The following is a 13,839-nucleotide window of genomic DNA, read 5'->3' on the forward strand; positions in this document are numbered from 1 at the left end:
TCCTGAAATGCACAAAGAATTTACTTAATTTCTTCTTACAAGAAAATGTACATCGTTATTTTTTTATCACTGTATATATAATGATCTGTGCATGTTTAGTTACAAGTTTTATTTGCTGTGAGAAGTCCTAGTGATAACTGTAACTCGCTGTGACGTATTTCAAATACTGGGTGATCAGTTTCAGCTTGTAAATTACTAAGTTACAGTATTGTTAAAAAAAAAAAAAAAGTTTTTATGACTAAGCAAGATGTATCTGTGCTTTGGACCGAGGCTGTTTCCACACAGGTGGTTCATGTTTACTCTACGAGGTGTATGTCACTTGTAAAAGCAAATTTGGGTTACACTTGTGAAGTAACGCTTGCACAGGGCTACGTTCCTATCAGAACACCCACAAGGGATTTGCCATCTGATGAAATTCGTGTAGCCTCACATCCCATAGCACAGCGCGTTAGGGTGAGGAGAGGAACCAGCGGGAAGGTGGGATTTGCAGGGCACCTCGGAGTGGGACTCGTTGAAGCCCGCAGGCTGGCGCCGGGCCCTTGGGGCCAGCCCGGCAGGAGGGCGGAGTGTCCCTGCGGCGCTCGGGTTGTAGCTCGGCGCTCGGTTGCGAGTGCTGCCCTGGAATAGAGGTGCCTCATCCAGGTCTCAGGTTCTTTCCTCTTTTCTCCTTTTTGCTTCCCTCACCTCCGGCAGGGGCAGGCGGCCGGCCGCTGGAGCGGCGGTACTGGGAGGTCAGGATGCGGCAGCGGCAGGACCGGGCAGGCTGCGTCCTGCGGCGCGGGGTTGCGCTCTGGCTGCGGAGGTGGGATTGCCTGGATTTGATCGCCTGGTCTGACACGCGTAAGCTTTGTAAAACGAAACATTTTGTGCCCAAGTAGAAGTGGGGGCGGGGGGAGAACCATGAGACAGGCAGACCTGGTGCTGTCTGCGCCTAACGGCTAATTAATTGCTATGAAGCAGAGTAGCTGCTGCAGGGAAATTGATTCCTTCTAGGCTCCCAGCACCGTAACGGGTTGTGCCGACGCCTGGGATGAGTATGAAAACCTCCTTCCAGCTGCATATCCTGGCAGCCCAGGATGCGTTGGTCAAGTCAGGCCGGTACGGGTGGGTGGGTGGCTAGCAGGCAGCAGTGTGCGGCCACCAGCAGCCACCTGGCAGGTGAGGCAGGGCCAGAAAGGTTGAGGGTCCAGTTGTGCCGTGGGCTGGGGCACGGCAGCTCCTGGATCTCAGTGAAGCCTACGTGTTGGGACGAGGTGCCAGAGTTCCTTTGCGCGCGTAGCCTATACGCACTTTCTCCTATTTTAAACACAGATTTATGCCGTGGAGTAATAAAAAATAAATTTAAAAAAAAAAAGTTTGCATATTCCTACATTTATAAATGTATATTCTTACCTGTGTAACCATCTATAAAGTAGTGACACTTAAAAAATTGTCAGCCTCGTTTCTACGGAAAACACCTAGAGTTCGAGTAGCGAGAACTTTCTGTCATCAGGCTTGCTCAGACCTGAGGCCGTTCTAAGCCTGATGAGCGTCAGATTGGTGAAGCAGTTCAGCGAGGCGATCAGATGTGTTTGGCAGTTTAATATGGCAGGAAATTGAAATAGGGAGGAAAAACCACTTTGATGTTAGGGGCCGAACCACTAATAATTCTTCAAATACAAGGGAAGGAAAGATTGTGTCCCACCGCAAACGGTAACTTACCGCATGTGGTGTTACTCCCATTTTTGTTACGGTTTATGCGTTCGTGCTGGCTGAGGTAGCTTTATGAACAGGGACCTGTTCTTTGCACTTTCCCCCCCCCCTTTACTAGTGCAATTCTACAACTACACTGAAGGTAATAGGTGTAGAAACTATTTTTCTTATGCACTTGGTTTATCCTACACTAGTTAGCAGAAGATTGAGATAAATTCTTTCAGAAACAGTCTCATATTTGGAAAGTAACTTTTAAAAAGACAAGCGTGCAGTTAACCAGCAAGCAGGCCTCCAAATGTTGTGAGTTTTGAAGCCGGGTTCAGCTGGTGCCCAGCAGTGAGACTGCCACATCTTTGCCGGTGGAAAAATCCGGCATCGCCACATCGGTGCCGAGAGCTGGGTACCTCGCGTGAAGGCTGATCCGGACGGACCGAGGGTTCCCTTAAAGGCTTTAGCCAGGGAAATGTTTTACGAAGGGAAACCTGCCCCGTGGAAATTCTTCCACATTATATGGAATCCTTCTCCGTTGTTCGTAATGCTTTTCTGCTGGCTGAGTAGTTGTTGAGACTCTCGCTTCGGTATAAAAAGCGACAAGCGCCCTGTACAAATCAAGTTCCCAGGTAGATTCTGGTCATGAATGTTAGAAGCAGGAGCGCAGCGTGCTTGCGCGGGACTTGGGAACAGCCCCCTTCTCCCTCCTCCCCGTGCGCACGCCTTCCCTGGAGTTCACAAGGACAGAACTAGGAAAACAAGAACCTAATTTAAGTTTATTGGTACCAGTCTGTAAATAAGACAGCTATGTTCAATTACAAAAATAGATAAAAAGATTTTATAAAGACTTGTACAAATTACAAATTAAGTCCACGCTATAAAAAATAGCTGTTAAAGCTGGCTCGCGAGCCTCGTCTGTTCGGAAAAGGCTGGGCTGTCCCCTGGGAAGCGCGGTAGGCTGGCAAGGCTGCGGGATATGGGTGAGTCTGGAGTTAAAACCAAATAGAGAGCAGCTGAAATCGGCCAGCAGCGTGCCTGGTGGCTGCAGGGGTGTCTCTGGGTGAGCCTCGGCCAGGGGTCAGCCAGGTGCAGAGCAGACCTGAAAGATAAAAGGAGGCGGCGGGCAGGTAAGTAAGTAGCCTGTATTGCCTGGCCGCTGGTTCTCATTTGCGTCACTTCAGCCTGTGGGTGAGTTCTCAGAAGAGAAACGCAGACCTGGTTACAGCCCGGTAACGCACCACGGTGTAAACAGGCGCCGCTCCAAGCCTGCGCTTCCCGCAGCCCTGCTGCCCTCGCCTCCCTGCAATCACAAGTCTTACAGGTAGCAAGAACAGGAGCTATTTGATTTCGGAAAAACCCCAGGATCTCCGTGAGCTTTAGACACGGCTCGTACTTAGCAGTGAAGAGCTGAGCCCTTGTTTTGGGGCACGTCTGAGGTCCTGCCCCTTCTCCTTCCCAGGAGGGTGGCAGGTGGGTGCCAGCCCATGCGCGGGGTGGGCAGCTGCAGCGACATGAGGCGCCGCCGCCCAGGGGGCCAGTAGGAAACTTCCCCCGCTGTGGGAAGGGTGACGCGCAGTGCCGAAGCTCTTGCGGAGCTGTTGGTTTTGCTTCCGCGGTAGCACTTCAGGGCTGAGTTACAAGCGAAACCTCAAACTCGATTGGAGCTGGGGAGCTACCTAGAATGAAGCCGCTGGAGTTCCAAAGTTTGAATTTAAGAGATGTAAATGACCTCAGAAATAAAAATAAACTTTCTACTTTGGCTGGTTTTGCATTAGAGGACTAAAGGGTTTTGGTGGTTTTTTTCCCCCTTAGTTGGTAAGGCAATTAAAGTGGAGAAAAGGAGAATTGATGAAGCTGCAGTTCACTAAAGAACGAATTAATAACATGGTACTTTTCCCCCCCAAAATACACGCACTAACACCAACTGGCTAAAGTTGTGCCTGCAACCAGGGTGAGGCAAAACGAACTACAGCCACCGAGCACCCTGGGGCTTGAATTCCATCAGTGGCGGGCTAGGGACAGCCAGAGGACACCCACCCTGCTGCTGTAAGCCCCAGCGTTACGGCCGGGGTTAGTGCATGGGCAGAAGCTTGAAAAAGGCAAAACCCCCGCAAACAATCAGCTCCCGCCGAAGCCTCCTGGCAGCAGGTGCCGTTGTGGGTGGCTCACAGTGTCCCCGAGCAGCCCCCTCCCCTGCTGCGCAGCTGCCCATGGTGGCCCAGGCGGTAGCCCCGCGCCTTGGCTCGCTGCTCGCCCCCTGCGCTGCCAAAGCGAGCGTGCCCAGCTGCACCCCGAGGCAGAGACTCGCCCCTCTCCAGGCACCCCTTTGCCAACTTCCAAACCTTCCTACCCAGGAATTGTCACGCTGTCATATATGCCTCTAACTCAATAGCTTAGCCTTTCCCTCTTCTCATCCCCTACAGCCACAGAAAGCATTCCACTGCCCTGCCCGTGTGCTTGCACACCAGTCAGGTACCAGTACTTCCAGCCCAAAGCCTTGGGGGGCCTCCTGCCACCCAGCGTTAACGCTCTGCGAGATGCTGACCGTCCTCAAGCGGGCGTTTCTCCACCTGACCACAGCCTGGCCTTGACCGCTTTGAAAATACCGCGCCGACACCGGCCGAGCCCCTGTGTGCCCCCTGTACGGCAGCCTGGATGCCAAAGCAGTCGTTTAAGATGCGCAGGTCTCTTAACGAGATGGCCACGCATCCGTCACTCCGCATGCCCAGGTGACTGGGTTGGTGCCAGCGCGCGCCTCTTACCAGTCTTGAAGTTTCCGCTCCTCCCAGCGGCACGCTGGGACCCAGTGAGCCCCTGCGGCACGGCACGGCCTGCCCAGGCTCCTGCCCACACCCCCGCCTCCCTCAGGGGCACCCCTTTATCTGGGTGCTGGGGTATGCAGAGGGCGCAGGCTGGGCGTTTGGGTAGGAGCAGAACCACGTCACGCCGAGCGGTTTGGCTGCGGCTGCTGTACGCGTGAAGGGGGGAGAGGAGCCGCCAGCTGCCTCTCGGCGAGGAAGCGCTCGGCTGGCGCAGGTGCCTCAGTCCGCCCCGGCACAGCTGCAGACCCCAAGGTGGAGCGCCGGGGAGGCCAGGTCTCGCTCCTGAGCTCTGCTCAGCTCTGCCCACTGGCCAGGCACCGCACAAGCGGTCCGGGCCTCCTACGGCTGCAGATTCCCAGACTGAAGAGCTAAACACTAGGTGATGCAGCACTTGAAGTGTGCCACCAGGGCAGCCAGGTACCAAGCAGCAGGCTCTCTTTATCCCCTCCTGTCACAGTTTCATTCTCATCACCTCTGACTAAACTCCATCCAAGCAGTAATGAAGACTTTGCTTTCAGCTGCTTAAAAAAACCCCCAAACCGAACCAAAAAACCAACACCAACCTGTCTGTGGAATGGCTCTGGCTGGTACCAATGCCTGGCAGAGGCACAATAAGACACTAAAACCCACGCAGCCCCGCAGCCCTCCCCCCCGTAACCTCAGCAGCCTTCAGGTCTCCCGAAGAACACTTGAGGGCTGCGTAAGGATCAGCCTGAATCACTTTTGACATCAGAGATGGACGAGCTGCTTTTTTGCTGGACATAAAGCTCCCCTTCTGTAACACATCGTGAAAACCAGTGCAAATGGGGTGTTCGGGGGCACGTCACCTGCTGCATCCCTGCTGGAACCTCACTGAAAATTCCTGCTGACAAGAAACCAAAGCAAACCAGCCCTGGGGAACAGCTGGAACTCGGCAGCACCTCCCACGGAGCCACCAGAGGGGCCAGGACGGGCCTATAGTCACGGGTGGGTATATTCTAACTTCCGTTCAGGAGAAGGGCCGTCTGTTGGCAGGCGTGCTCGCTGTGGAGAGACATCTGTAATGAGGGAGGAGATGGTTTTAGTGGCTGCGCCATAGGGACAGCGGGGTTCAAGCCAGGGAGGGGCTGGCTGGCCGGAGGAGCCGTTTGAGGGGAAGCAGAGCAGCACCACGGGACGGGCACCCTGGCTGGAGGTGACCCCCCCCCGGCCCAAACACCGCCAGGCCGGCCAGCACCCCCTTCCAGCAGCCGGGGGCTGCCGGGGGGTTAGCAACCGGCACAAACGCTTTTCTGTCAAGCTGAGGGACACACCAAGGCAGATCCTGGAGTGAGGAGCATCCCAGCTTTCAGAAACGTGCTCACGCCGGCTGGGCAGCACTCGGTAATCGCAGCTCAGGGGGTTGTGGGCCACGCTACACACTTGGGGTTAGTACCTGCGTGGGAGGGGAGCGAAGTATTTCTCATCCTCTGACTTGCAGCAAGTTGCAGTATAAGAGACGGTCAAAGGTAGAAACTCAAAACTTGAACCTTTTGAAAACTTTCACAGTGAGAGGTATACATCCCATAATTAAACTGCTGACTTTTTATGTGGACCTGAGTATGTTATGCTGGGCAGACCGTTAATAAACATTAGTGCCATCTATTAAGTGTTTGCTTAATGGCCTGTAAGATCGGGCCACATTTTCATCCTGGTCCTTTTCAGCTCTATGAACATGAAAATTACAGTGCGAGCATCTTCCTGTTGTAGCAGGTGGCTATTCTGAAATAATACCGAGCTTCTTGCCGTAATAGGAGATTAAACATAACTATTTTAAAAGCATGTAATTCACTGCTGAGAATGAAAAAGATGTTTTCGAAAACTGTAGTACTTGTCTTGGTCACTCCTTCAGAAGGATGCTAAAAGCCTCTTAACTCAACGTTGCCTGTAAGGGAATTCAGCCTGTCGCAGGATCAGGTATTTCTTTTATGGTGATTTTTTTTGCATTCACTTTAAACCCCAGAATTTTCCTTATAGCATCAAATGAGTTTTCCATGAAAACCAGACTCTCAAAACACCAGAATGCGGTGGGATTTAAAGACATCCTTCTTCCTCTCTCTTTTTCTTTCTCTTCTCCCTCTCCCCACTGCCTATACCAAACACTAACACTAGAAATAAAAACTGCAGAGGAAGTAACCAGAGTTTTGAAAACAAATCCTATGAAGGTTATAGGTTCGTCAGCGTTTGTTTCAGCTAGTTTAAAATCTGGGACTTTTAAATTAAAGTAACTCTTAAAGGCAATAGGAGCAGCTCTAACAGCTGTAACTCCAACAGCACCGCTTCGAGTACGATTATATAAATCATGTTTCTTTCAACACGACAGTAACTTTTATAATTCATTACAAAACAAATTGTAGCCTGTCTGAACGAAGAGAGAGAGTTCAGCTTCCTTGTGAGGAAAATACTACTGGAAATGACAAAACTAACCAATTCCAAATCAAAAGACAAACACTCAGTGATTATCCAGACCAAAAAGTACCTATGGTAAGATCGGAGTTCTAGAACTTCCTACCTTGCTAAAAGTTTTATGTTCCCCTTTCCCACCAATTTAAATTTTTTAAGTTTTGGGGTTTTGTGGGGTTTTGTGGTTTTTTTTTTTTTTTGTTTTTTTTTTTTAATTCTGTCAGGTAAACCTGTCTTTGCCGTGGAGTGCTTGTCCTAAATTTTTTAGTGCTTAAGAAAAACAAACACAAAAAGCTCTAACAATTTCAAACCCAAAAATGTTTCAAACACTTCCTTCTCCCTTTTGTCTTGAAGTGTTTGCCAGATTCAACCCACATCTGCAAATAGTTTTAGTCCTCCTTTCCTCTCCCTCCCCTCTCTCTATATATAGGATATAGAAAAAATACCTACTTCTGCTCACTTCTCTTTATCCATCCAGGTTTTTACTTGATTCCATCTGTGTCCTGTTTGAGATCTGCATCCCATTTTTTTTCCTGAAATATGCAACTGCAGTTACTAGTGGCTTATGTTCCAAGATACAATAGCACATTTGGGTTAGTGTATTTTACATCATTTTTAAAAGATTAGGTATGACTGGTTTCTCCCTCTTCCCCCCATCAAATAATGATAATAAAAAGTTAAATTATTACAAAGGAGAACTGTTGAACAATACGGTAAAATGTGGAATATGATATCACTTTCCCCTTCAATTGACACCAATTCTGCAATGGATTTTAAAAAAATGTATTTCTACACTAACTACATACATCTTTCTGTAGTTAAAGGCTCCCATTTATGGTGAGCTGCTCTTCAGTTTTCTTAAAACAAGTGTCTGATATTGCAGGCTGCTTTTTTTGGCTGAATTCCAATTCCCAGAGAACCACTGTTGCTTTAAATAGCTGCAAATAGATTTTTAGGACTCATTTTGTAATAATTTTTTATATCATTCTTCTCTTCTGAGTGTTCTCAAGTTAAAAAGTATCCTCTGGAGCACAATTAACTTGTAATGAACATAAAGAAGGAAGCTTTTGCCAGTCAGGTCTTGCTAGCAGTACGGCATCCGAATGATTTTTGTGCTTCTGCCCAACTTCATAAAAGCACGCTTGCTTCCAGATAAAATAGATTATCAATAACAAAATCCCTGTGGACCATGTAAAATCGGTTCACGCTACCACGAGTGCTTCCCTTCAAACAGAAATCTTAATTTCCTTTTCTGAACAACCCCCTTCTTAAACTATCTTACAGAGAGAACACTATGGTTGCCCTGAAATTTGCCAGTAGTTACTACATGCTGATAACCTCACCCCACCTTGAGCTACCAAGTTTGCCTACAACAACAGAAAATCCCATGAAACCAAACACACTGACATGATTAACGACTTAACAAAGTATGGATTTAATAGTATGAGTTAAGTATTTTGGCCAATTCATGTTCTATTTACTGCTAGGTGTGCTCCTGGACTCAGTTCCTACACTGAATGTCTTTCGTTACCTCGTTAACAGGACTCCAGTTATCCCGGGCAAACTCACTAGTTCACGAGTTAGAAAGCATCGTGATATTGTTAAATTAGTTCATCTACTTAGTCACAAAACGAGGGTTTGATTTGTTAATGGTTTTACTGAAAACCTCATTCTGTGCTTGCTAGTTCTCCCTCTTCTTTTTGTGAAACAAGAATGACAAACCAACCCCCCACCCATGCAGCCCTCTCCTTTATTTCCAAAGCGCTGACTGACTGAAGAGCAGTGGCCAAAAAAATAAAAAACACCACCCCAACAGTCCACAAGCAGCCACAGCTTCCTAGGGACCACTGGGAACAAGAGGCAGTCCTGCTAGAGATGCAGGGCAGTGGACACTGCTCAGGCACGAGCACGTGCACCATCCCACATTAGGGTGAGTGGTCATGGAGTAGCAGGAAAGATAAGTGACTTTTTTTTTAAAAAAAAGGGCGGAAAAAACACCACAAAGTGGTAGGAGGACTGAAGGCTGACAAATGTCAGCACAAATGTCAGCAAAAAGCTCAGAGAGATTATCAACACCAAGCTACCGTTTAAACATTATTGCTGTTAAAGAACAATTTCCCTTATCTCTGAAAAAGGAACACAAAATCTTCTGATAACAAAGCTAGGAACTGTCACCAAGAGGAACTTCTGCTGTTTTATAGCCACTTCAGAACACTTTCTTCATTTAGTTTAGGTTTAAGTGAGACTCAGGTCCAGCTGCCAGTCTCTTTCCAATTGCATGGATTTTTTTATTTTTTTTTTTCATAAGGTAATGCCTTATTTTAAACAACAGCAACAAAATCCAACAGCTGAAATGAGACTGCTGGCAGATTTTCCTGCTAAAGCTGCAGAATATTCCCCTCAGACTTGCCTTCCTTTTGGCACAGTACCTGTGTTCGCAGAAACTGCACCTCTTCTGTAAGCAGCTGCTTCTCTTTGAAGAGCTGATTCTGTTTGTTGAGCAACTCCACTAACTGCTGGGCAGTGGCCTGGCAGTGCTTGTCAAGCTGCTGTAACCTGGAAAAAAAAAATAGATAAAAGGGTTGCAGAGCATCTGAAGTTGGAGTTCATGGTAGAAGCTTTGATGTTCGCACTGGCGGTTGCAGCTCCCAGATGACAGAGCTCAGTCTGGTGGTTGGGCTGAGACTGCTCCTCGGGTGGGCATTCGGTATATTTTACCTTCACACTTTACACGAGCACTTTTAAAGGTTTGCACTTCTGATTTAGAAGCTTTATCATGACATGACAGCACATTTGCTTTGCCATTAAGTGACATCGGTAAAGACCGCAGGACTGCATCCCGATCCCTGCAGCTAAGCAAGCTGCACACGCTGGAGCTGCTTCAGTAACCGTCTTCCTGGAACACATGCGCCATCCCAAATTATAAACCCAAATACCCCAACCCCCTGACAAACTGGACGGGAAGTGACAAAAACTTTTGGTTTCTGCCCACTGCTCTTTGCAAGCCGGTCAACGTCCAACATTTGTTACAGCAACATTTATTTCAAGTAAGCTTAGTGTTAATGAAGCACGTGAGCATCGCTCCTTGAGTAGCAGTAACGGGGGTTCCTGGGGAGGGATGTAAGGAGCCCATCACTCCAAAGATCCTCCTCACCAGGGGCTGCAAGACAGAGGGAACAAGCTGGCAGGGATCGGAAGGAACACACACAGGCCTTTTGCTTACGCTTGAGAAACAAGTGCCCGAGTTGGGACAGCGCTGCTGTAGACAGGGCAACCGCACCTTTGCTTCTTTAACCACAAAAGCCGGTGTGGCTTGTCAAGTCCCCAGTAACTGTTCATTGCCTCTGCCACGAAAAAAATGCAAAAATTCTGCTTGGCACCTGTAGCACGGGACGTAAACAGCAAGAAGATGGAAACTGTGTTTTTACATTAAATGCATTTCACTCTTTATACAAAAACATCTTTAATTAGAAGTCCTTTCGGATATCTTAGAAGCTTCTTGTCTTTAAATAACAGTGCTCTGGAGAAAAACGTACACAACTAAACACTGTGCACTAAGGGAACATGAACTCTTTTTGTCAATTTATTTCTGGATCTAAGCTTTGCACTTGCTTTTGTAAACTGTTTCTTGCTCAACACACAAATACAGCTTCAGCTGAACAAGGGTTTAGGCTGTATCTCGTACAGGCTCGCTTTGGATGGAATTAGTTATACACTTACAATAAGACATGTGATTTTCAGAACCTTTTTACTTGCAGCTCCATGCGGTAGTTTTGACTTGTACAGCTGTCACAACTCAGCTGAGCTAATCACTCTGAATAGCCACATCCTTCATCAGGATTGTTCAAATAACTGCATTAGTACACAGCCCCAAATTTCTTGATCAAAAGCTAGGAAAATCTAGCTGAAAGAAAACCCCGCAAATCTATGTCAAAACCCGTATTGCCTCATGTGTATCTGCCAGCCAACTTCCTTGAAATCAAACTGCAACAATCACGTGGCGAACGCTGAGCGCCCGTATTTCATAGTGTCCTGTTACTCTGCTCGTATTTCCTTGCAAAAGAGCTTTGAGGAGCTGCAGGACCATCTCCTGGGGATCAGAACAAAACTAAATGCAGCTAGCTGCAAACAGCGACAGCTGGTTGCAAACGTCCGATGAAGGAACGAAACCCACCACTTTGATAGCACAGGATATTCTACTAAATACACACTTAGACGCTCTGTATCTAATGTCACACTCCCTGTTCCTTCCAAACCATACCATGCTGGCACAGGCGCTGTTTACCTTTCATTCCTTTCCTAAAGGTGGTTTGCAGGGGCATTGGACTTCAAAACCCAAAGCAAAATCCACTGCCCCGCCCCACCCCCCTACCGTCATACTGTCCTTTGGTTTGTTTTTAAAGACAGCAGCTTCTCCACGAGCATCCTGCTCCCAGGGAGTGCAAGAGACGGCGGTGCTTACTGGAGGCGACCCCGCAGGTTCAGACTGGAAAGCTGAGTTCTGCTCACTACTCTGCCATTGATTTCCTTTCACTCGAGGAGGATACGTGACCTTACTGCACTTCTTCATCTGTAATAAAGACATCTGCCAGTCCTTTACTTCTAGTGTACTTATTACTAGCAGTACTGGTAAGGGAGGTGGAACTGGGACGGGATGTCTTCAGCCAGCCAGAGGCAGAACCCCAGTGCTGCCCCACCTATGGAAAGCCTGGAGGCTGTGGAATCCTCCTCATGCACCACAGCCCTACTCAACAACTACCAACTACAGGCAGGATTCAGGTCCTTACAACTTAAAAGTTTCTGCTGGTATCTACATTTAATTAATAATTTTCCCATTCTGCCAGTGTCTCAGCCTATTTAAGAACACTCACATGGTCTTTGAGAGACCCTCTTGCACAAACTTATCGTTCCTGGCAGGTAAAGACATGGGTAACACACAAGCTCCGTGACCCCCATCCCCGCAGCAACACGACGAGCGTTGCCCATCCCAGCTGCACGAGCGCCCGCCGCTGCTGCAGCCCGCGGAGCCTCCTCTGTGTGCTGCTCCTCTTGCAGCGAGGAGGCTCCAGCTGATGAGCCACCGCGTCAGTGCGAGGAACTTCCTCCACTTCTGGCACGCAGAGAGATGTCATTTCCAGCTCGTGTGAGTTTTACATCCAAACAACACGTTCTACTAGATACTCACAGGCAGCCCGTGCAGATTTCAAAAGCATTACCGGCTAACAGGCCTTAGCACGCTGTCTTGTAAAGTTCTGTATCCCCTCGGATCATGCAAAGGGCGATTCAAATAAACTACTGTAACTAGGAAAAGTCTTTAATTATGGCAATAGTACCCAATTATGCTTTCTGGTTTGTACCCACCACCCACCGCGTTCCATGTAGCCGGTCCCCTTGAGCAGAGGGAGAAAGACGATGCAGGCACTGAGCTGGGTTTGCCCAGCAGGCCACCGCTTTGCTTTGATCATCCGTGTCCATCTCCAGGGCTCGAGTACAGGGTTAGTAACACTCCGTTCTACAGTGCTGGGTCATGCTGGATAGAGTGAGTAGTCCTAGTCACTGCAGATCTCAGTGCATGAATTCCCAAATTCTGTCTACCAGTCTGCTCTCCCAAAACTGCTGCCAAGCTGGCCCCTGGTCCGCACACTGGGACTACTGGCCCACGCTGGTGCGTTTAGCTCCCGAGGACAGGCTCTGGGCCCTCTCACAGTATCTGCTATTATGTGTGACATGTGCAGCACAGCCACACATTCCCATATGCATTGTATCTGGCCTGCTTGCTGATCTCGTAAATGATTCAAGATGAGAAATGAACAGCTCCACCCACATTCACTGTACTTCCCATATGTTACAACTGCACATCGATGCCTGCCATCATTTTTACAACTGGGTGACAGAACCTTCTGCACATTTTGCTAATATGAGCGAGTGAGGTTGCACGGTCGCCACGTTCACTTTGGCAACACCACCGACCAGGCAAATGTGGACTGTGTCCCGAGCATCCGAGTGACCACGGCATCCTCACCCTCCGCTCCAAATGAGATCGTTTTTCCACCATAGTGGCAGGATCTGTCCAGCTGGGATGTCAGGCGGCTGCTCCTGCTTGGCCTGGGAGTGCTGAAGGACAGGGACTGCCTCCGTGCTCTGTCATGTTACCTCGAGGCACGAGGGGAAGGCATGTAGCTCTTGAACCACATTACGTTTGCACCGCTTACAGGACAACCTGGCGCTAAGGAGTAAGCTCCCATTTAGTAGCAGTAATAATAATAGCCTTCAGGGAATTTTCCATTAACCAGTCTAAAGCAAAATTCCTCTTTCTATACGGCAGCAGGGAAGAGGCAGCTCCGTGAAACAAGTGGTTCCACAGGAGGAGAACAAAACCGAGGCGTCACAAGCTGTAAGGAATGAACGCTTCAAGGTAAACGTTTTGCTCCGATTCTCAGTCCTTGGAGCTCGTGCACAGCTTTACGGTAGAACGGCTCCACGCTACCTTGCTACTGTGTGCAGCTCCAAGCTGCAGAAGGCTGCACCTGTCACTCCCTAGGTGGGTCCGACCGGGCTATACCCCAGCCCCTCCAGAGATGGAACGCAAAGGCATCACAGACAGATTTCGTTACATTTTGACAGCGGTGGGTAGACGACCACTGCAAGACCCTGCAAAAACGAGGTGAAACATCAAACACAGAGCAGAGCTTTGGCACCAAGGTGAATTCCAGCCAGCAGAATCAACTTCCATTGCATCCAACACCACAAAGCTGGACTAGCACTACCGTGTTAGTAGTACTAGCATTACTACTAGACTGCCTTTTGTCTGCGGCCTACAGACAAGAACAAAAGCTTCCCTCTTGTCTGCAGAGGCGCATCGCTAAACCAGGGGCACCCACAAGGCTCTCGCTGCAAGCTGCCAGCCCTGGGG

The 13,839-nt window shown here is 48.8% G+C and overlaps 1 protein-coding gene across 1 annotated transcript in view; it reads right to left on the bottom strand.

Annotated features, from left to right (window-relative positions):
- Positions 1 to 216: 216 nt before the first annotated feature.
- The window catches only part of SDCCAG8 (SHH signaling and ciliogenesis regulator SDCCAG8), a 118,793-nt gene continuing 105,170 nt past the window's right edge, over positions 217 to 13,839 (bottom strand). Inside the window, 3 exon segments of the mRNA XM_037393012.1 lie at positions 217 to 2,782; positions 7,377 to 7,459; positions 9,356 to 9,482. Coding sequence (XP_037248909.1) covers positions 7,409 to 7,459; positions 9,356 to 9,482 — 178 coding nt within the window. The 3' untranslated portion in view covers positions 217 to 2,782; positions 7,377 to 7,408.

The sequence above is a fragment of the Falco rusticolus genome, chromosome 6 (genome assembly GCF_015220075.1).
Source record: "Falco rusticolus isolate bFalRus1 chromosome 6, bFalRus1.pri, whole genome shotgun sequence".
Taxonomy (NCBI): domain Eukaryota; kingdom Metazoa; phylum Chordata; class Aves; order Falconiformes; family Falconidae; genus Falco; species Falco rusticolus.